General features: G+C 68.6%; 1 protein-coding gene across 3 annotated transcripts; it reads right to left on the bottom strand.

The window, feature by feature from the left end:
* Nucleotides 1–10,421: 10,421 nt before the first annotated feature.
* Nucleotides 10,422–22,546, bottom strand: ADAM8 (ADAM metallopeptidase domain 8). 3 transcript variants are annotated; one of them, XM_057734751.1, is made up of 24 exons: nucleotides 22,080–22,546; nucleotides 20,880–20,983; nucleotides 19,907–19,983; nucleotides 19,670–19,748; nucleotides 19,505–19,576; nucleotides 19,159–19,347; nucleotides 18,839–18,901; nucleotides 18,701–18,769; nucleotides 18,301–18,470; nucleotides 18,122–18,203; nucleotides 17,684–17,832; nucleotides 17,417–17,594; nucleotides 17,098–17,187; nucleotides 16,820–17,009; nucleotides 16,644–16,725; nucleotides 16,197–16,359; nucleotides 15,688–15,765; nucleotides 15,035–15,119; nucleotides 14,203–14,314; nucleotides 13,482–13,668; nucleotides 12,977–13,042; nucleotides 12,739–12,789; nucleotides 10,981–11,058; nucleotides 10,422–10,617 (listed from the first exon to the last, which is right to left on the bottom strand). In XM_057734751.1, exons 1-24 carry the CDS (start codon nucleotides 22,507–22,509, stop codon nucleotides 10,567–10,569), a joined length of 2,895 nt encoding a protein of 964 aa, XP_057590734.1. In that variant the 5' UTR covers nucleotides 22,510–22,546; the 3' UTR covers nucleotides 10,422–10,566. The 3 variants fall into 3 exon arrangements, with proteins under 3 accessions (XP_057590734.1, XP_057590735.1, XP_057590736.1); XM_057734752.1 differs by lacking the exon at nucleotides 12,739–12,789; XM_057734753.1 differs by lacking the exons at nucleotides 18,122–18,203; nucleotides 19,907–19,983.
* Between the last annotated feature and the right edge of the window lie 9 nt (nucleotides 22,547–22,555).

The following is a 22,555-nucleotide window of genomic DNA, read 5'->3' as shown; positions in this document are numbered from 1 at the left end:
TGGGCTGGCTGACCCACGGGCAGATGTCCCCCCTTAGGCCAGCTCAGCGTCCCTGATCCAAGGCCCCTCAGGGTCCCCGCAGGTGCTGAGGGCCCCTTAGCAGAGGTCTGGGGGTCAGTTAGGAGTGGGGAGCGCTGGGGTGGGGCACAGCCTGAGACTGGTCACCTCCCGCCTCCGTCAGCACCAGCCCCGCTCTGCTGAGGCGGACACGGCCCACACCAGCAGGGAGAGCCTAGCTTCCCAAGGACAAGGCAGCCTAAGCCAGAACCAACATCCTCCCGGCTCCAGGCGCCTTCCGGGGGGGCCCCTTCCCGCTCCGCCCTGGAGAAGCCGCCTGGCCCGGCTGGGCCGGTGGGGGCCCTGGGGGCACCATCTCCCAGGGGAGCCCCCAGCTGAGCAGCCCCTGTGGGCTCGATGCCCCTGACCTGTGTGGGGGCTGGGAAGGCTGAATGGACCCTGGACCTGGGGAAGGGGCTGGGCTGGGGCTGACCTGTCCTGGCCGCCGAGGCTGAGGACCACGTGGGGGGACGTCTGTCCCGAGACCCTCCGGCTCCAGGCAGCCGTGGATCACAGGGGAGCGCCCAGCCAGGACGGTCAGAGCCTGGGCCGCAGGCGGTGGGAACAGAGAGGGGCTGAGTGTGCACGGGTGAGCACGTGTGTGTGCACGGATGGTGGGCTTTCCTCTGGCACCCCAGAGAGGGCTCACCACCCACCAGCCAGCCGCCCAGCCTGACTGCATCCGGTGGGCAGGGTGGGCGGCCTGGTGCGTCCAGGGGTGGGGCCGGCAGTACAGGTGACCGCCACTGTAGGGCATCCAGACACGCCACACACCTTCCCTGCCTGGACGCCACTCAGCCGACTTGAGGGACGGAGGCGGGGCACAGAGGGCGGAGACCACCTCATCCCACTGTGTGGCCTCTGATACGGTAGGGACAAAGACCCCCCCTCCCGCGAAGGGGTGAGGGGTCTGGGCCTGGGGTCCTCACGCCTCTCCTGGGAGGCCGGGGCTGCTCTGGTCCCTGGATGCCCCACAACCCCTCCCGGCCAGGGGTTCTGCTTCTGCTGGTGGGCCAGCAGGGCTGAAGGCCGAGAGGTGGACGGGGCCCTCGGCTGCCTGGCCGGCTGGTTCTCTGAGGCAGCTTCTCTCTTCTGACGTGTGTGTCCTTTCCAGGGCCTATGAGAGGACGTGGCAACCGGAACGGATGTCAAGCGTAAGGGCGGCCCAGCAGCAGGGCTGTCTCCCTCAGGCAAGCGTGTTAGAACCATTATTCTCATTTTTTCCCAATTATAGAACAACACCTTGCTATGACCTTCTGCCACCCGAGGGCCATCACTGAATCGTTTGGGTTTCCTCCAGCCTGTTCCCCAGGCATCTTTTTACCACTTTCTCTGTGTGGGCCGCATCCCCTCCAGGGCAGCCCCTGCCGGGCGGCACGGGCAGGAGCCCCGCCCCCCAGCAGCATCCAATCGCTGCCCAAATGTGCTCACGTGCCCTTTGCCGCGTCTGTCCTGTGCCTTCATTCCTAATCTCCACCCACTGCAATCTGCACGCGTTATGTACTACCTGAATTTTTTTAAAATTACATTCTTTTTATTTATTTATTTATTGGCTGTGTCAGGTCTTCCTTGCTGCACACGGGCTTTCTTTAGTTGCGGCGAGTGGGGGCTACTCTTCGTTGTGGTGCATGGGCTTCTCATTGCCGTGGCTTCTCTTGTTGCGGAGCACGGGCTCTAGGTGCATGGGCTTCAGTAGTTGCAGCACATGGGCTCTATGGTTGTGGCTCACGGACTCTAGAGCGCAGGCTCAACAGTTGTGGCGCACGGGCTTCGTTGCTCCGCGGCATGTGGGATCTTCCTGGAGCAGGGCTCGAACCCGTGTCCCCTGCATTGGCAGGCGGATTCTTACCCACTGTGCCACCAGGGACGTGCACCACCTGAGTTTAATCAAACCTTTGAGCTCAACAAACTCTGTGTTCTGGGAGAGCCTCTAAGTTTTACGGACGCTTCCCATCACCAGTGCACGTCTCACACATTCTGTGCATCTAGGGTGTTTTTCCTGAAAGGTGCTTCTTAAGTGTCACAGAATATTTAATGCACGCACACTATGCGAGCTGCTCCACCTTCCACCTCAGAGAACTCAGCCAGGGGAGCTCGCGCAGCCTCCACGCCCCTGAGGAGCTGGAGCCCGGGGCTCGTCCGCGCTGCGCCCCGCTCCCGGCCCCTGCCTCCCCCTCCCCTGCACCACGATGGCTGCGTGGCCCTTTGGTCCAGCACCCGCCCTCCTGTCTTCTGGAACTCGCTCTGAACGTGCTGCCTCAGCGGTGCCCGCCATGTCGGGCCCCCCGGCTTCGCCTTCCAGGTGCCCCAGAACCTGATTTCTCAGGGGTCTGCCGCCCCATCCTGGTCCTCGGGCCCCAGGGCTCTCCGTCGCCGCCCTGCCGCCCCGCCCCGCCCCCCAGCCCCGGTGCTGAGCCTGCGCCCCGCTTTCCGCCCGGGCCCCTGCACCCGCTGCCCCTCTGTCTGAGCCGCCAGCCCCACGTTTTCTTCCCGCCTGCGCTCAGAAGTCAGTCGCGGGGAGCGTGTGTGGCTCCCACTACCACACGTCAGGCTCTGTTTTCATCTCCTCGTCGCAGCTCTGCTCCTGGGGGCACCCCTCCCCCACCCCTCCCCCACGCCTCCCTGCTCCATCCTGCTCTCCGGCTCTCGGCCGCTGGACGGCGCGCACAGGGGAGGGCGGTGCTTCCTTGCCGGCCTCCAAGCGTGCTGCGGCTTTTTAAGGAGGGTCAGGAAGGCGTGATGCCTGCCCCCGCCACGCGGGGTCGCCCTCGGGCCAGCCTGGCGGAGCTGCTGGGGCGGGGTGGGTGCGGCCACCCTGGGTGCCTCCACGTCCCCATTCCACCAAGGAGGCTGGGAAAGGTGGCCCGCTGCCCTTGACCCACCCTGGGCGGGCGGTGTCCCTGCTGGGCCCACAGGCTCTCGTTTACAACTCTGTGCCTCTGAACGTTTTCCCCTTAAAAATGTTTTTAAAATTATTAAACATTTAACAGGTGCAAAAAGATCTACCAAAGGACACGCCCGCCTCGCCCCTGTGGACACTTAACCGGCCTTGGCGCCTGCTGCCTGGCGGGGGGAGCCTACGGGGTCTCTGCGCCGCACGGTCCACAGCAGACTAAAACTGGAGTCACCAAAGAGTGACCTAAACCTCTCAACCCAGAGAGCTGCCTTGAGCCCATGGCCGGCAGCGCACAGGCACGGCGGCGCCGTCAGGGCGGGCCAGCGGGCAGCCCCGGGGCCAGGTCACCTCCTCACGCTCTTCCGAGGGTCCTGCCTCTGCTTCGCCCCAGGGGCCCAGGCCTGAGCCAGCTCAGCACAGAACCCAGCAGGACTCGGACCCCGTCCGTCACACGTGCCCCAGGCCCACCGTCCAGGGTGGCTCCTCTGCGCTCCCTGCTGGTGGCAGAGAGCCTTCAGCGGGGGAGGGGACGCAGCCCTTCCCGAGGTCTCCCCAGCTCCTGCTCCGTGGGGAGCCCCCTGCCTGCCCCAGCCCCAGCCCCAGCCCCAGCCCCAGGCTGAAGCCCTTCGAAGCTGGAGTGGGGCAGGGGCTGGCGTGCAGGGGCCTGCGGCTCCCGACCTGGGAGCAGCCCTGCCTCAGGCCCGTGCCCCCAGGCCCCCGTGAGGGTGGCCCTGGGCCCTGGACGGCGTTTCCCAAGCTCCATCCTCTGTCTCCAAAGCCCAGCCTCCGGGCCAGCCCCACGGCCACACCGCGGGTGAGGGAGCACACGTGCACCCTCGCTCACACACAGGCACGTGTGCGACACGCACGGCAGGCTCCGCGTCAGCCAGGGACCCGCCCGCCTCGCACACACGCGCGTCTGGGTGTCTGGCCCAGAGCAGAGGAGCAGCCCCCTTGCTGCACCCCGGGGTGGAAGGAGGCTGCAGGAACCCCCAGCGCACCCCGGCTCCCGCCCCAGGCCCTTCCGCCGCCGGCAGGACGCCCTGCGCGCTGGGCGGGGGGAGCGCGTCTCCGGTGGCCTGCCAGCGCCCGAGGCTAGCACCAGCGGGGGCTGCTCGGAGCCCGGACCCCCCAGCGCACAGAGCTTGTGGCCCCCCCCCCGCCCCCCGGAGGCTGTGCCCCGGGAAACCTCGCACACGGCCCCCCGGCCCCTTCCAGGCTCTCCCGCAGCGGCCCCCTCCGGGACGCAGTCCCCGCCCCACCGGAGTCTCCACGTCCCCCTTCCTGGGGAAGCAGATCCTCAACCCCCCTTCTCTCCACGAGGGCCTTGGAGCCCGCCCTCTGCGTGCCGTGGCCCTGACCTGTGCTGTGCGGCCACGGCCACGCCGTCTGACTCAGGGAGGGTGCTGCTGACTCAGAGCTGGAAGCAGCCCTGAAACCCGGACAGAGGTTTCGGCTCTGACGCTGCTTCCTGAAACCCTGCAGGGGCCCAGGCGTGTGGGGCGGGCGGTGAGTCAGTGGCGGGGCAGCAGAACCCGTGCTCCGGGGTGCCCCCCAGCCCCCCGCCCTGGATGCAGAACACAGAAGCCGGCAGGACGCAGCCACCCGACCCCCCCAGCCGACCTCAGCATCTGGGGGCGCCCTGGCCACACCCACACACGGCACTGACGTCCCCACCGAGGGCCGGGGTCCCACGTGGACTGGGTGGGGCCCATCCCACGGGTCCTGGCTCTACTCTGACCCCCCAAACCTCCAGAGCAAAGCGGGGTTACCAGCCACCTTGGGTGTTACCATGAGGCTCTGACCAGTCCCCACAGGCTCCCTTCAGGGCACACGAGCTCCTGGTGAGCGTTCCTGCAGGGTCCCCGGGGACTTCAGGTTGGCGGACTCGTGATGCTGGCGGCCCCCCCACGGCACACAGCACCCTGCGGACCCTCCACGTCACAGACACAGTGATGACAGGACAGCCCAGGGGCTCCAGGGAACCAGACCCAAGTCTTCACGTCCAAACCGGCCTCAGGGCCAGTGGAGAGGGGGAAGCTTGGGCCACACCGGCCGGGACGGGTCCAGGCCTCATGCTTGTGGGCACACTTGCTCAGGCCCCCGCAGCACCCCGAGCCTGCTGCACGGGGCGCGGTCACACCAAGGAAGCACCTGGGCTGGGAAAGTTCCGTGTGGGTTCAAGGTCAGCGTCTGATGGACGGCGGAGAGGGGCCCCTCCAGCCCCGGGAGTCCCTCTGTCACTGGGGCTGGTCCCTCTGTCGCATGAGCTCTCCAATTCTCTGGTCCTTCAGCTTCACCAGGTGCTCCAGCCTGACCACCTTCATTTGTAGGACCTGCAGGAAAACACACGTCCCTGAGGGATACCTGTCTACCCTCTGGAGCCGGGCAGCTTCAGCCCCGGGCTGCATGTCCAGCCAGCCCCCTGCAAGGCCACACAGCCAGCAGTCAGATCAAAGGCCCTCGCGTGGGGCACCCTGGACAGAGACAAGGTGGGTCCCTGAAATGAGACCGAGGGACCCAGGGTGATGGAGGGCAGGACGTGAGGGGGAGGGGCTGCCTTCCCTCCCCTCCCCCTTCCTGCCTACTCCTGGGTCCCACCAGCTGTTGGCTGAGACCTCCAGGAGCCTCCCGGCCCCTGCCCTCTGCAGCCTCGCGCGGCAGCCCAGCCTGGCCCCTGGCAGGTCCTCAGAGCACGCCTGCCACGGGAATGGTGCAGCACCACGTGCAGGGCTCACTTCTGAAGGGAACAGCCAAGAATACGGTCCCGTGAAGACGGACCGTTGGGAGGGACCGCCCAGCACCCCTGCTCAGCTGTCCTGCCTCAGGCGTGCCCGCCGGCCCTCCTCAGCCTTCCCCAGGTAGGCCTCGGTGCAAACCTCCCCTTTCCAGGAGCACAGAGCCTGCCTTGCTCCAGCAAGTGAGAAAAGAGAATACATTTGGAAAAGCTCCTCTGCCCCGAAACGCTGTGTCCAAGGACAGATGGCTCCAGCTGGCCGAGCAGGGGGTCGGTGTCTCGGCAGACCCCCTCCGAGGACCCTGGGCAGCATGCGGCAGCAGGCCCTGTGTGGCCTGGCCACACCTCTCCCCAGTGACAAGCTGCGAAGGGCAGGGGCGTCCCGGGGCTGCATGCCAGTCGAGCACGGTCCAGTTCTGATCTCAGTCCAGGAAGGAGGCTCTGGCCCTGGCACACCCGGGCCCCGGGGCCGCTGCTTCCCCCACCGCACCCCGCCGTCTGCTTTATCTCACATCAGTGACAGGCACGGAGACAGCACTTAACAGTGTCACCATCTTAAACAGCAGGTGAGCTGTTCTCCCCTCTGAGTTTCATAAAATAAAATACAGTCGGCCCTTGAAAACGCAGCGGGGAGCGGGGTGGGGGTGGTTAGGGGTGCCAACCCGGCCCCCCACCCCGCACAATCAAACCCCCGCCTCCTACGGCAGTCAGCCCTGCATCCCGGGTCTGCGGCACAGACCATGCAGCGCTGCAGTGCGTATCTACTGCGAAACACCCTCGCAGCTCAAACCCACGTTGTTTAAGGGCCTGTCTTAGCGCAGGGACCAGAGCCACGGCCACGGGTTTGAGGGCTGCAGGGGCCCTGCTGAGACAGCAGCTCCGTTCCTGCCACGGCTTCCTCTCTGCCGTCCAACAGAGCAAACCACACGATGACACCACTTTCCTGCTTCTTCAAGAAATCTGCGTCAGGATCTGCGTGGCCCTCAGGAACCGTGCTGTCATCACAATTGCTGACAACCTCTCTGACCCTGCGGCCTGACCGGTGTGGCCGGCACACCCACCCCACCCCCCACTAGCTTGGGTCCAAAGGGGCAGCCTTCGCTCTCAGGGGCTGGGGGCGCACGCAGTGCTCCCCGTATGGCACTGAAGGGACCTGAGCCCTTCCCGAACCCAGGAAGGCTGGAGACCCTTGGTGAGCGGGGAAACAGGCTGCGTCCCCAGAAGCAGGTGTGCACCCTGGGGAGGTACTTTCTGCTCCCTGCCCTGGTCCCACGGCCCCTGGGCTGCTTGCTGTCCCGCACACGTGGGCGGCAGTGCCTGTGAGTCTGCAGCCCCTGGCTCGTGGGCCCTGGGGTTTGATGAATGGTGAAGCTGGTGGTTGGTCTGCGGGGGGTGGGAGCTTCTAGGTATCTTTGGAATGTCCTGTATTTAAACAATCACACTAAACGTGGGTGCCCCGGTCAGGGGCCGTGCCTGCCCCAGCCACTGCCGCGCCGCACACCAGTCCGAGCTGCTGGGAGGGGCACCCAGGTCTGCGCCTTGACTGTCCGCTGCAGGACAGTCAGCACCCGCGCCTTCTCCTCCCGCAGCTGCGGCGGCCCACGGTCCAGGTGCTGCCAGGACTCACCAGCTGGGCCCCGACTGAAAGGCAAACACGGGGCCCCCAGCCCAGCGGGCCAGCGGAGGTGGGGCTGGGAGGCAGAGGGTTCAAGATGGGGCCTGCCCTCTGCGCACACAGTGGCCAGTCTTCTCCTCCAAAGGGTCTCCGCTTCGGAGGGCAGCGAGGGGCTCGGCAGGCCTGCAAAACAAGCGGACACGTCAGCTCAGGGCCTCTAGCTGGGAGAGGGGCCCACAGGGGCGGGTGGGGGGGACCTGAGCCCACACGGAGAGCGCCACGTGGGCATGGTCGGGCCTGACATCGTCCCCTTGACGCCTCTGAAGGGCTTCCCCGTTTGGAGAGAAGTGCATGACGGCTGCCCCGTGTGCCTGTGGACAGTGCCCGGGGATGCCCGCTTGTCAGGGGCAATGGAGCCAGGGCTCCCCCTGAGCAAGGCGCTCCCCTCCTGGTGAACTTGGCGGGGGGTGGTCTGGACACTACCAGCGTGTGCAGAGGCGGTGAGCCCTGCCCACCGTCCACCAGCGTCGCCACGGGAGGGTCCTGGGTCCTGCAAAGGGTTCAAACGTCACGCAGTGAGACCAGCCAGGAGGGGCTGACTCCATTCCTGTTTCCCAGTCACAGACGGGGAGCAGGGAGGGGCTCACCAGAGCTTGGAGCGTGGCCTGGGCCTGAGCACTTCTGGAAAGGGAAGCAGACGGGTCAGGCTGGACAGGGGCCCAGGCCTGGGCACCAGCAGCGTAGCCGAGATTTCACTGTAGTCTGGGCCCTGGGGCCGTGGGCACCAGGGCTTCATCCCCATTTATTTCCTGGTTTTACTCTGTCATCGGCAGATAACGAGCCCACGTGCAAACACAGCAGGTTCCAAGGCCGCACAACGGTACCCACAGGTCCAGCCGTGCTGGGCGGGTCCTCGCCAGCCTCTACCTTATCTCTCACTGCACACAAGATGGGCTCGATGGCCCCAGGTGCGTTGGCCACCACGTCTCGGATCTCCTCCTCTGAGACACAGAAACCCAGCTTGTGGAGAACTTTCCTGAAGAAGTGGGGTGCAGCCCTCAGAGCAGAGCACCCTCCGGGCAGAGGGGCCAGGACTGGGGCACCAGCTTTTCCCTGTACCCACGCAGGCCCGAGGCCATCTCGTTCCCGGCCACCCCATCAGGGGCCACAGAACACACGATGCCCCATGCCTTCAGGCCTGGCGAGTCCCAGCCTGGACCACCGCCTCCCCAGTACGTGTCCCAGGGACCCGGCGCAGGACTCATCTTCCTGCCTGAGTCACCTCTGCCCTGTGCAGAAGGCCTGCTAGCTCACCTCCAAGGTGCTCAGAGCCTGACCTCACCAGGTCTGCCTGCAGCTGCCGCCGCCCTGCCTCCACCTCCTCCAAGGTCTCCTCTCCCCTCGGCATAAGTCCTCACCCCTGCCAAGGCACTGCTCCCCCAGGCCGCATCCTCCGAGGACCCTGGGCGCCCCCTTCCCCACTGCAGCCCCACGCCTCTCACGGCCACTTGCTCACGGGGCCTGCCACGCTGCCCTTCACGTGACGTGTGGCAAGTGCCACTGGCCCCATCTCCTCACGCACCTGTCTTCCCCACAGACGCACAGCCCCGTGAAGGCAGGGGCCCGTTTACTGGTGTGTCTGCTGGGCCTGAGCAGAGCCTGGCACCCAGAACTGTGAGTGGGTGGCTGGGAGGTGTGGTCGGCACGGGCTGGACACACAGAGGGCGGGACTGGGCCCTGGTGAGCGGGTCTCCAGCTGGCCGGCGCTGTCCTCTTGGCGGGGAGCCCCCAGGAGCCCCAGGTTGGACTGGACGGAGTGCCAGGGAGACCCACAGCAGGGACACAGCCTGAGAACTTGTCCCAGGGGCTGGGAGGGAGGCTGCCCGTCCAGGCCAGCCTTGGAGAGCGAGGAGTGGGGCCCCGGCAGCAAAGGCAGGGCCCGACAGCCGGCCGCGCGGGGCCCTGCCTCTTGAGAAGGCTCCAGCTGCAGGAGCGGACCTGGGCGTGCAGGCCCGCGAGCCGCGGGCGGAAGAGCTTCACGATCTCCGCCAGCACCACTGGGGCGGAGGGCAGCGGCGCGAGGTGAGCTAAGGGTCCTTGGAATCCTCACGTCGTGCGTCACCCGGGGCCTCGGACGCGGATGGGGACGGAGAGGAGCTGCGGAAGCTCCCGCAGGTGCGGGCGGCCCCGGGGAGAGGGCCGCAAGCGCTGGCGGGGTCAGAGGCGCCGCTAGAGGACCCCCGGTCTGCCCACCTCTCCCGGGAAGGTGCTGGGGCGGGAGGAGTCCCCGCGGCCCCGCCGAGCACGCAGCGGCCCCTCTCTCCGCCGCACCCCGCCTCCTCCGGGGGCCGTCGAGGCGGCGCCGCGCGCACCGCTTCCAGAGGCCCCCGCCGGGCCGTCCCGTCTAGGGCACATCTCTCGGCCTCGAGGCCCCGGCCAGTAGGGAGGCCCGCCGGGCTCCTGCCCCGGGCGGAGAGCGCCAGCGCCCGGCGGACAGGCGGCCCTGCGGCCCGGACCCCGGGCGGTCACCCCGGCCCCGCCCTCACCGCCGTCGCTGAAGTCCCGGGCCAGGGGGCGCGGGCCACGGCGCAGCGGCAGCGCGTCCGGCCGGGCGTGGAGGCCGTGGGGCTCGGCCGGGCCGTTGCCGGGAGACCGGGGCGGCGCCAGGCGGGCGCGGGGGCACCCCGGCTGCTCGGTGTTGGCGGCGGAGGGCCAAAGGCGACGAGCCGGCGAGAGCGTGCCCTTAGCCGTTTACAGCAGACTTTTATTTGAACAAAAGTTGGACCTTTAAGTCACGAATTCCACGTTGTTTCTCATGCAGCACTTTCCACGGATCTAGTAAAAATCTCCCGCCATTTACAACGTGATCAGTAGTTTCACCGTAAGATACAGAAGTTTCCTTCAAGGCCTCAGCCCTGCTGGATGTGCCCCTGAGGTTTCCAGAGGCCCAGACGGCGCGCCCGCGGCAGTCTGCAGACTCACGTGGGCGAGGCGCGGCTGCACTGGCCCCGTCCCTGAGGTCAGGACCGCGGCCGGGGGCCGGGGCTGCGGCCCCGCGCTGCTGAAGAGGGACCTCGGCCGAGCGGAGCTGGCTCTTCCGTGGGGACTGCTCACAGTGTACCCAGTCCTCGGGGAGGGGGACGCAGGGCCTGGGGCCCCGCAGCTGCCTCTGCTGGTGCTGGTGGCAACGCCACGTGACCGCAGGCAACGTCCAGACAGGTGCACAGCGGCCTCCCAGGGTGCTCTGGGCTCGGGGCCCCATCACCTCCTCTGGACGGGGGGTTTCAGAGCAACCTTTGGGCCAAAAACTCCCTTGAAAAAGAAAAAAAGAACTGATATTGAAACCCATCTGCCACAAAGAGCACAACTGAATCTCGTTTCCTTTTACTTGCTTAAAATTTGGATCCTCAGTTTATCCAACAATGTGGCTGTGCTCAGAGCGGTGACAGCCCTGATAGTTAAGAGCCGACACTTTAACAAGAACAGACTTCTATACTCACGCGGGTGGAGAAAAAGACACATAAACAGCCAGAAGCGGCAAGCGCTGAAAAGTCCTTTGACAGAGCAGAGAGCAGATGTTACAGCTCTCCGGGCAGTGCCCCAGGCAGCCGGCTGGGGGAAGACAGCTCGCTCTGCCCCGCCAGGTGGGCACTGCCCTGTGTGTGAGGGCCTCACCTGAGTGGGTCCAGGCTGGGCCCCTCCAGCCTCGGGCTTGACGGGTGGTATCGGGGGAGCGCAGGTTGGCTTGACGACCTGGGAGGAGGTTGATACTGCTGATGGCGGGCCATAGCAGGGAGCTGGCTTCCCAGCACCTTCTAGAAAGTTCCCTGGGTTCTCTGATCTGCTGGAGACAGGCCTGCAGGCTTCTCTTTGCTGAGCTCTCTACGGAAAAGTGCCCCCAACACCCTCCCACCCATGGCCGCCGCCGCCCAAGAACGAAACCCAAATGTGGGAGGGCCCCCATTCCTGGGCCCTTCTTGCCGCCCTGCCCTCTCCCCCCAGCTCCCCTCCACCCTACCCCCGTGTTACCCAGGAAGAGCTCTTAAATTGTCAGAATGTGGGTCTTTGAAGTTCTAATGCCAAGGATTCACTACGAGAATTTGCATTCGTTTGCATTTCAGCTTTCCCGGGGCCAGCCGGGCGGGGGCGGAGAAGGAGGGCCTCTAGCAGGAGCCACTGTGCAGCTCGGGTCCCTGAGCAGGACGGGGTGGGCCCAGCACACTGAGACGGGCCCCGCTGAGCAGCCGGGCGCCTGGAGGTGTGGAACGGGAGCGCCGGCACCTTTCTCCCCCAGCACGGTCCCCTGGCGGCCGCCAGTTCCTGGGCCACAGATCTCGCTGCCCAACCCCCTTCCCTATGTGGCCTCTCAAAACCCCTCCTGACTTTCTTAAAAACTATTTTTGTAACTTTACTGTAACGCTAAAATTAAGTCAAAATAAAAAGTAAAACGGGGACTTCCCTGGTGGTGCAGTGGTTAAGAATCCGCCTGCCAATGCAGGGACACGGGTTTGATCCTGGGGCTGGGAAGATCTCACATGCCGCGGAGCAACTAAGCCGGTGTGCCACCACTGAGCCTGTGCTCTAGAGCCCGAGAGCCACAACGACTGAAGCCTGTGTGCCTAGAGCCCGTGCTCCACAACAACAGGAGCCACCACGGTGAGAAGCCCACACACCACAGGGAAGAGCAGCCCCCACTCGCTGCAGCTAGAGAAGGTCCCTGTGCAGCAACGAAGACCCAACACAGCCAAATAAATAAATAAATAAATAAATCTTAAAAAAAAAAAAACGCTGGAAAAGGAAAGAGAAATAGAGAATCTCCATTAAATAAGCACCACAGTAATGGTTGTTGCAGGTGAGATCCACGCACAGGGGCACTGCGGGTCAGTTTAAGGAGTAGCCGGCCAGGCACCACTGCAAGTGCCTCTAAGACACTAACCACAAAGAGAAGACGGGCTCTGCAGAGACTGAGTCCCCGCAGACACCGCGGCAACCAGCCGGTGACGCCACACGCCCCGCAGACAGGCTGACAGGGCCCCACAGGCTGCCTGGGGGGTGGAGCCCTGCCCCGGGGGAGGCGGAGGGAGGCAGCCCGGGTCTCGCCGGCCTCACAGCTTTCCAGAGCAGGTGAGGCCGCCCCCCCGCCCCCCACCGCCTGCTGGGAGGTGGGCGCCCGTCCAGGGGCGCTCAGGACCCTCCGCAGTGCCCACGGGGCTCGCAGCAAAGGAGGGGACCCGCCAGGGCCGACTCAGGGTGCGCGGAAGGACCTCCCCTGCGAGCCCAGAGGCAGGGGCTTCTTGGAGCTCCCGTGACGCACATTCGGGAGAGGTCTCTCCCAGACCCCTGGAGCCTCAAGCCGAAGGGGACGCCGAGAGGCAGCCGACAGGCAGCCCCCGGCCCCGCAGCGCCCCGAGCCTCCCCGGGGGGTCCGCTCACCTGCTTGGGCTTCAGCACCGGGAGGGGCTTGGCGGGAGGAGCAGGTCTGAGCTGATGGGGGGGGAGGAGCCGTCAGGACCCCCGGGTCCCCTGGGTTCGGTTAATGCCGGCCCCCTGAGGGTGCAGCAACCACCACCCTGGGGACCCCGGCCCACCAAATCCAGCCCCAGACCCTCCGCCTCCCGGCACCTGCTTCATGCCACCGCGAGGGTCCGGCTGCCAGCCCCCTGCCACTCACCTGACGCGGGGCCTGCTGGCTGTACACAGGAACTGGGGACGGGGAGCTGGCCATGGCAGCTGGAGGCTGCAGGGAGCCCCCTGTGAGCCTAGGTCTCACGGGCGGCCGCCTCCAGGGAGCCCTGGCTTCGGAGCTGCCCCCAACCCAGCTGAGGGCCCGAGCTTCTGGCCCCTCCCGGAGTGTGCCCAGGGGCCGCCCCCGCCCGCCCCCCGCCAGGGCAGGGCCCCGAGGTGTTCTCCCTTCCCGCAGCCCTGGGGACACACGGAGGGGCGCGCAGCAGAGGGCGTTCGGTCCTTCAAACCCTCCTGAGGGGGACCTTGCAGAGGCCTTAAGCCTGAGATTCAATTCTGTCCCCAGCTCCGGCGGGTCCTCAGACCGTTTGTCCTAAAGCCTCGTTTTGCCTCTGAACGGGGGTCGTGAGGGCCGCTCTAAGCCCCAGGGACCGCATCCTGGGCTGAGATTTAGGGGTGGCCTGGGGCGCCCGTTGGGGATGGCTGGTGCTTACAGCAGGGGGTGGCCGCTTGGGGGTCACCGCGGGCGCTGTGGTTTTGGGGGGCTGGCTGGGGTGGGAGGAAAGGCCCGGAGCCGGGCGCCCCGCACTGGGGGCTGGAGCCCCGTGCTTCATGGGCATCGTCTGCCCCTCGTGGAACAGGGGGTTGGAGAGCCCCACGGCTGTCTTGGGCGCCACGCTCCTGGGGAAGAATAAGACCGGTCAGTGCTTCCTGGCTTCAGGATTCAGCCCAGGGACTTGGGGCTCCTGGGCATGGGGACCCTGGCCTGGCCAGAGGCCCTCCCACCTGCGGCTGCCCCGTGGGTCACAGCCTCGCGCAGAGGGAGAGGCGGCCTCACGTGTCCTGGCCCCAGCGGCTCTGGGGTCCAGGCGGGCCTGGTGGGAGGTGCTTGCAGGCCACTGGGAAAGTGGGTCCTGCTGGGGCCGGCATGGGGCTCGAGGGCCCCACAGAGCGGGCACTGGGGACACGCAGAGCCCAGGGCAGGCTCAGAGTGCAGTGTCCACTGAGGGCGGGTGGGCCGGTGCCAACCGGGGTGCAGGGGGAGACAGGGTCCTCTCTGAGCTTCCACATCACCAACCCGTCACCACAACCCACACCTGCTCCTGTGTCAGCGAAAGCAGGGGCCCCACTGCGGGTCCTCCCTTCCCCGCCACAGCGAGAGCAGGCAGCTCGCTCTGCACTCACGGACGTCCTGCAAGCCCAGGGCGCCCTCACCTCCTTCGGACGGAGCTCCGGGCTTTGCGGTAGACGACCACGCCTGCCGCGACCAGCAGCAGAGCCACCAGGGCCACAGGCACCAGCACGCCCACCAAGAGTCTCCTGGACGCTGTGGGGGCACAGGAGGCCAGGTGTCACGAGGGCCGGCCGTGTCTCAAGGCAGCAGGGGCTGGGAGGGCCTGCGGGCAGCTCAGCCCCTGTCCAGGCCGGCCTGGGGCCAATGAGGCGCCTGAGCAGGTGTCCCTTCCTCGGCCGTGCCGACAACCAGAGCCCTGGGTCCCCCGCGAAGCCCAGGGCCGTCTGAGGACCCCTGGCCGCGAGACCCGGAACGGGACACCAGCGCTCTGGGCTCTCCCTGGGGGCGGGGCGCAGGCCCGGTGGTGAGTGGCCCCGGGCCCTCGGGGATGTGGGCGCGGCTGGGCGAGACCCTGAGGCCGTGCGCTGCAGTCGGCCGCGTGGTCCGTGGCTGCTGGGGAGGACACTTGTGGGGGTGGGAGGCCCCGAGATTCCCAGGCCCAGGTCGGGGCTGAAGGCGCCGTGAGGAGCAGGCGCCGGCCGTGCTGCTCCTGCAGCCAGCGCTCCCTCTGGGACAGGCCTCCCCCCTCGCGCAGGGCCTGGGTGGGCACTCAGTGCCTGGGCCCCCCCGGCCCTGTGGGGCCAGGATGCCGGGGCTGCAGGGCTGCATCTTCACCACGCCCCTCACGGTTTAGGGGCACACGGCCTCTTCGCAGCCCCGCCCAGGTGGCCTGAGACACAGCAGGACCCCCGGCCAGACCCCCTGGGCGTGTGAAGGTGTGTGAAGGCCGGGCGGGGGGCGGGCCCTGCCCACCTGTGCGCGTGCGGGACAGCAGCTCTGCGCAGTAGGGCGGGGCCCAGCCCGGATGGCAGTGGCACTGGTCCTTGTGGTTGCACACCTGGGGGACGGCCAGGCATCAGGGCCTCCAGACCCCCACCCGCCGCGCGGCCCGTGCCCACCCGGGCGCCATCTGCCCCCCGACAGAGGACAGGCGGGGGGCCCAGGACCACCCCCACCAAGGTTGCGTGAGACGTGCTGACGGCAGCAGCCCCTCCCCAGTGCGGGAGGGGCTCTGACGGGACGCTGCGGGCTCTCTGAGCGAAGCGGGCATCGCCGCAGGGCCGGCAGGGTGGCTTCACGGTGGGCTGTCCTCCTGAGATGGGGGCGCAGGAGGGCACTGCCCCAGGACCCTCTGGTTTCAAGCCCTCAGTGCTCTGACCTCCCCAGTGTCACTAAGAGCTCAGGATAGGACACGTCACGTCAGCCCGGCCTGGCCCCCGTGTCCACCGCACCGTGACCACCCTGGGCTTCAGTGTCTGCACTGGAGGCCCGGATCCCCATCAGTTTCGGGCTTGGGTGGCCCCAGCGGTTCCCGGCACAGTCCTGGGGCACCGGCCTCTGCCCTCTGTTCGTCTGGGCTTTCAGGCCCAAAGGGCTGGAGGCAGGCCCTGCCCGCGCCCACATACCCCGTGGTGGCTGCACCGGGCAGAGCAGTTTCTGGATCTGTAGACGTGGAAGTCGCGGCAGGAGCCTTTCCAGCAAACCTGGAGGACAGCAGGGGTCTCCTAGGACAGCCGGTCTAGACCCCTGCCTGAAGCGCCCCCACTCTCCACCATCCGCCGGAGCTGACCCAAAACCTGCGCTGGGCTTCAGGGGGGCAGGCCTCAGCCCCTACCCCCTCGCTGGCCTCACCCGCAGCCCATCTGCTGGCCGGCCTTGGCCTCGGCGAAAGGCACCGCCCAGCCAGCCCTTGCTGTCACCAGGGCCACAGAGGACCGTCCCCGCCCGTCCCCAGGGGGCTTGCAGGACAGTCTTCAAACCCATTAACTGAGAAGGGGCTTCTCCCACACCCTCCACGCGCCTTCCGAGCTTCCGCCCAGAACAGGGCCCTCCTGCAGCAGCCACCACCCTGCTCTGGGCCCCGCGAGCTCGCCCTGGGGTCCAGCAGCCCGACCAAGAGGCGTGCCCGGCCCACCTGCTCCTCGCCGCACTTGGTGCCTTCAGGCACTGGCTCGTACGCAGCACCGCCGTCCTGGACAAGAGCCTGGCAACCGCCCGAGGAGGCGGTGAGGGTGCAGGAACTCCGCTCCAGGGGCTTCTGCCCCCCCTCACAGAACAGAGTGCCACACTTGTTGACCCTGAGGACAGAGAGATGCGCGTGGAGCCGGCTCTGCAGGGCCTCCGCGCGGCACTCACAGGAGAATCTGGGTCCCCCGCAGGTGACCCCACCCCAGCCACAGGGGCCCACCCTCCCACAGGGCAGATGCTCTGGCCGGGGGGTCCTGCAGGGCAGGGTAGGCTCTCAGACAGCCCCCGACCCAGCCCCCAGCTTCTTCTGTGCAGCGGACGCTCCTGGTGGCCCCAGTGGTGGACATGTCCGGCACCCGGCACCCGGGACAGCCCGGCCACAGATGACGCTCACCTGTCAAAGTTCAGGGGGACCCCACCCCTGCAGCCTGCAGAGATGCTGTAGCTGTAGCACGTCTCCACGGCAACACGAGTGCCTGCGGGCCAGGAGCAGGTCAGCCCTCCACTCAGGACCGGCGGCCACCCCAGCAGGCCTGAGGGTCCCACGACCGGGGCCCACGCCCGCCTCACCTGGCCCCCACAAGTCCTGGCACCTCTGGGCCAGCGTGGGGCAGGCCCCGTTGTAGCAGTAGCCCCCCGGGCAGGGCGTGCCATTCTCCTGGAAGGCGTCCTCAGGACACAGGGGCTGCTGGCCGTCACAGTGCTCCTCGAGGTCACACCGGTCCTTCGCGGGGCGGCACGGCTCTCCGGCCGGCTGCACCTAGCCCCGCAGAGCCAAGCTCACCATGGGAGCAGGAGGCCCGCACGCACCCACCACGCCCGCCGCTGTGCCCGGGCCCCAGGCTCACCCTGCACTCCTGGCAACAGGCGCCGTGGGCGCACTCGGCCCCCTCGGCCAGCAGGCAGGTGCTGGCGTTGCAGCAGCGGTTCCGACAGTCCTGGGGGCGGGGGTGACAGCCGAGGTCTGAGCGGGCCGCAGGCGGGGCCAGCCCCGGGCCCCTCCCTCGGGAGGCCTGGTCACTCCCACCCGTGAACCCTGCCAGCGGTTTTGGTGCCAGGGGACAGGAGGAGCCGTTGCGGGTGCACAGGGCACCGGGGGGTCAGGACAGGGGCCCGGCCCCCGCGCGGGCAGCGAGGAGAGGGTGGCGGCGGCCCCCGGCCCTGTACCTCGGGGGGGCCGCAGTCACACTGCTCCCCGCGCTCCACGAACCCGTTGCCGCACACGGGGCCGCCCACCAGCCGGTCGGGGTCCGGGGCGTCCACCAGGCAGGCCGTCCGGGGCTTCTCCACGAACGTCTCCAGGTCAGCCTGGCTGCAGTGGCTGAACCTTCTGGGGAACACGGAGCTGTGGGGAGGGGCGTCCCGGTCATCGGGAGGGCGGGTGGGGCCGGCCGACCGCGCCCCGGGACGCGCCGCTCGGCGGGCGGCCCTCACCTGATGCTGGCCGCCATCACGCAGCCGCCGCCGGCCTGCGGCACCGGGCAGTAGCAGCCCGGCACGTTCTCGTCGTGGTCCATGCCCAGGTTGTGGCCCATCTCGTGGGCCATGGTGCTCGCCACGCCGACGGGGTTCGGGCTGTGGTCCTGCAGGAGGGGCCGTGCTGGCTGGGCCGCGCCGTGGCCTGCCCCCCACCCGCCCCCGGCGCCCCAGCGGGCCGAGGGGCTTGGCGGCGCCTCCTGCCGACGTCACTCCTTCCCTCCGAAAGCGTCAGCGCATCCTCCGGAAGAGGCGGCCGCTCAGGCGCCAGGAGACGGCGTGGGGACGGGCGGGGGGACCTGTGTCCGGGGGGGCCCCGCGCAGCCCCCAGCTCGAGCTCGGAGCCCCGCTCCCTGCTCCCCGCTCCCGCGGCCCGCGCGGCCGGGTCCCCCGCACCTGGTTCACGGCCCCCGAGCCCTGGGAGCACATGCTGGACACCCTGGCCAGTCCCACGGTGGTCCCGGTGAAGTCGACCGCGCTGGGGAGCAGAGCCGTGTCTGCGCGTGGACACCCCGGCACCCGCCTCCCCGCGGGCCCCTCGTCCCGGGCACGGCGCGGCCCCCCCGGCCGCTCACGTGATGAGCTGCGCGTTGTCGTGCGGGTGCCGCCCCGCCAGGTCTCGATTCCGCCAGGCCAGGAAGCCGTCCAGCGTGTCCTCGGGCTGGGAGCTGAGGCGGATCTTGTCCCCGCTGTTCCACATCTCCAGGCCCACGAGCACCACGCGGAAACGGAGCTCCTGATAAAGCTGCCAGAGGACAGGGAGCGCCGAGGGTCGGGTTCCCGCGGTGAGGCCGGGGCAGGGCCGGAGCCCCCCCATCCCCTGGCGGATGGTTCCACCTGCAGCCTGGCCCCGCCACGGCCAGCCCTCCGCTCCTCTCCAGGTGCTCCCACAGACCTCTGCAGCCAGGGCTGCTGTCGGGCTGGGGTCCCGGGGGCCCTGCTGGGAGGACCCCCCAGGGCGGAAGCGGCCCCTACCTTGTCCACATGGTTGACCACCTCCAGCACCCGCTGGCGCACAGCCTCTCTGCTCCCCAGACTCTGGAACTAGAGGACGGCAGACGCTCAGCCGCGGCCCGCGGGCCCGCCCGCACCGCCCTCCCTTGCCCTAGGTACCTCCGAGCTGTCCGTCACCACGAACAGCTCCACGTAGCGGGTGTCTCGGGGTCCTGGCCGGTTCTGAGGAGCGGTGACGAGAAGCCGGTCAGCCACCCAGTCACAGCCCTCCTGTCCTCACCCCGCCTCCACACGCTGACCATCTCCGGGCCCTGGAGCTGGCGGCCGGCCCCCGCCAGCGTTGGCGGAGCCGTCCGGGGTGGGGGCGGGAAGGGGGAAGGTTCTGGCGCAGACCACAGAGCCGGGGGGAGCCCGGCCCAGGCCCACCCCAGCTCTGCTGACTCGGACGCACAGGCCAAGCGGACGGGGCCTCCCCTCACCCGGGGCCTGAAGGCTGCCGAGACCCGCGGCCCCAGGATGGTCTCCAGGCTGCTGTCGTTGACCCCACAGGTGCCGGCCTTCTGCTGCAGGTGCTGCGCCTGGTACAGGGCGTGCTGCCCCTCTTCCCCGCCCCCATCCAGGGGCTCGATCAGGTGGACGGTGGAGCCGGCCCGGAAGAAGCCCCTGAGGTGGAGGGGAGCCCGTGGCCCGGAGTTAGCGTGTGCCCCGGGGACCCTGGGCAGCAGGGCCCCAGCCCACCCTTCTTCCCGGCCTCCGTTCCTTCTCTGGAGAGCGAGGGAGGGCTGGGCCCTGCCGTCCCGACGCGCCCCCCGGGACCCACCTGAGGCCGGCACAGGTGCTGAGGCTGGCGGCGGAGCCGTGGTGCCCCTCCACGTGGCCCTGGTAGAAGCAGTGGTCCTGCGGGAGGAGGGCGTGAGGACTCTGCTTCCGGTGCCCGCACGCCCTGCACCCCCACTGCTGGCCCCGGGGAGGGGCACCGGGGGCCCGTACCTGCCCCTGCAGCTGCTCTGTCACCTGGGAGCCATTGGCAGCCACGTAGGTCTCCGTGCAGCCCACGCCCACCAGGTCCCTGGAAAAGAGCCACTGTGGTGCTCTGGGCCCCACCTGCCTGCCCCAGAAGCCACCTCTGGTGCGGAGGAGAGGCCGGGCCCAGGAGCCAGGCGCCTGGGACACAGGTGTGCTGGGCTCAGGGGTGGGAGCAGCCCGCAGGCCTCGGCCTCTGCTCACCTGTTCTTCCGCAGGTGCAGGGTGAAGGTGCGCCCTGGGGCCCCCAGGACGTAGCTCACACTCTCCGGGTACAGGCCCTGGGCCGGGGGGAAGGGAGGGGTCCGGGGTGAGGGGCCCTGCCCCCGCCACGCCCACCTCAAGCCTGGGGGCAGCTCAGCACCCCGCTAGGAGGAGGCGGTGGGGCCTCGGGCTGTGGGGGGGGGGTTGGGCAGGCAGGGCGCTCCACCCAGAACCCCTGGGTGCCTCGAGCCTCACTTTCCTTACACGTCCACGGGGGGAGAAGGGCAAGGCCCCTTCCCAGCACGCAGGGGGAGGGAACACAGCCCCCGACGGGCGGCCTTAGAAACAAGGCTGCAGAGGCGGCCCTGCCCTCCCAGCCCTGGGCCCGACTGGAGGGGCGCCCCCGGCCTGCAGCTGACCTCCGGGACAGCGTGCCCTGTGCCCGCAGCCTGGGGCCAGGATGGGGCTGTCCTTGCACACTCGGACGCGTCCACCCGCACGTGCACACGGCGCCCGCACACCCCGGAAACGCAGGCGCGCGCTGCAGGCCTCGGGAGCGCCCCCGGCGGCCGGGGAATCCCAGCCGGGCCCCAGGCGCCCGCAAGAGCTGTGAGCCACACGCCCTGCTGAGCCACCCCCTCCGGCCTCAGAGGAATCTGACTTCTCCGGAGTGAAACTGGGGAGTGGCCCCAGCTGGCGGCTCCTGAAAGGAAGGCAGGGCTGCCCCGGCGGGGAGGACGGAGGAAGCAGCTGAGGCCGGGGTGGGGGGTGGGGGTGGGGGACGGCGGGGAGAAGGCTGCCCAGGCAGAGGTGGCCCAGGTGGGCTGCGAGCCCCCAGGGGTCTGCCCTCAGCCCAAAGGCGGCCCCCCTCCACCGGCTGGGCACGCGGGGAACTGTCGTTCCGCTCACAGACAGACACGGGCCCTGAGAGGCCAGGGAGGGACCCCCAGGCCAGCCTCCTGCCCAGACTTACCAAGTGGGAGGGCAGGGCTCGGCGGGCGCGCGGTGCTGGCAGGCGCCGGGGCCGCACCACCTCATACTGCTCCACGTGGGGCAGGGCAGCCCTGGGGGCGACCTCTGCAGGAGGGGGGGGGTCAGCAGGCACTCAGGGCCCCCTCCCATCCCAGCGGTCCCTTCCCAGCCTGCTGTGCGCCAGCCGCTCCTCTCGGGGAGTCACTCGGCAGGCAGGGCAGCGCAGGGATGCAGACTCTGAGGTCTGGCTCCCCAACCCAAGTGGGGTTTTGCCTTAAAAAGACCACAGGACCCCTGCCCTGGGTGGCGCCAGGCAGACGTGTGCCTGGCCGTGCCCAGAGACCCTGCCCAGCGCCAGCTCTTCCGGGAGCCCGGCAGGCTGCCTCCCCCCACATCAGGAACAAGGACGCACACCGGCTCTGGGGGGGGGGGGGGGGGGGTAGCACCGCGGGATGGGTCTGCCTGTCCAGCACTCAGAGCCGACGTGTTTCATCTCAAGGAGTCACGTAACTGCACCTAACAGGGAACTGGCAGCCCTCTTCCCCAGGGTCCACACTGCCAGACCTAGAAGCTACCCCGTATCCAACAACAGACAGCAGGGACCCAGCTCAGGCCTAGAGGTGGAGACCAAGCCCCGGTGACGCTTGTCTCCCTCTTTCAAGGTGTTAACAGTTGTGTCTCCGTGACCACTAGCTGGCACACCTGCAGAGGTGCAGGCCGCGGGGAGGGCCAGCCCAGCGTCGCCGGCCCAGGAGGCGCCCTCATCCCGGAACCCCCGGAGGCTCTCCGGAGCCAGGGCGGGGGCCGAGGCCAGCAGCAGTCCGTGCCCTCCAGCGGAGAGGCAGGTCCCCCTGTGGCAGCACAGCCCCCTGGGGTGCCGCCAGCCCCTCGGCTCCAGGCCACTGCTCCTCGGTCCTCCCTTCCCTGCCAGGCTGGGGGTCCCCCTGGAGGTGTGCAATCACCCCAAGGTCCTGGCTGGAGCCGGAGCAGCCGGTCCCCACCTCCAGCACAGGCAACGCCCAGGTGGCCGTGTCCCCACTCAGTTCCCTTTAGAAGGTTCCGCGTGTCCACCGCCCAGAGCCAGTGCGCTCACTGGCTACCTCTGTGCCACCGACTCCCAGGACCAGCCCAGAGCCCCGCGCAGGGAGCAGGGGGCCAGGCGACGGGGCCAGCCCGCGCCGGACGCCCAGCACGCACTCACCCTGCGGCCACAGCGCAGCCAGCAGCAGGAACCCCAGGCCGCGCATGGCGGGGGTGCCGGCAGGGGTCCGGGCCCGAGCCCGCGGTTCCGGGGACGGGGGAGCGCGGTGCGCACGGGGAGCGGGCTCCGCGCTGGGACTGGGTCTGGTCCTGCCCTCCGCCCTGAAGCTCATTCCCGAGCCCCGCCCGGCGACCAGCCCCCCCGCCCGCAGCCAATCGGCCCCTCGGAGGCCAGGAGGGGCGGGGCCTGGGTGCCTGGGGGCACGCTGCATCCCTACCTCGCCCGCCGTTCTATTTCTGGTCCCCTGGGGCTCCTGGGCTGTGCCCCATATCCAGTGTGAAGCACGCGGAAGTTTTGTAAACGTGGCCCGAGTTAAGCAGGGGCAGGCGGACAGACCAGCCTGGGCCACTCCTGCCCCTGCATCCCCCATGCAGGTGAGGACGGGCTGGGGCTGCCCGGCCCTGCTGCGGGGGAGG

The sequence above is a fragment of the Hippopotamus amphibius genome, chromosome 5, assembly GCF_030028045.1.
Source record: "Hippopotamus amphibius kiboko isolate mHipAmp2 chromosome 5, mHipAmp2.hap2, whole genome shotgun sequence".
NCBI classification, from domain to species: domain Eukaryota; kingdom Metazoa; phylum Chordata; class Mammalia; order Artiodactyla; family Hippopotamidae; genus Hippopotamus; species Hippopotamus amphibius.
The sequence above is the reverse complement of the archived record's forward strand: the minus strand, read 5'-3'. Positions and strand labels throughout refer to the sequence as shown.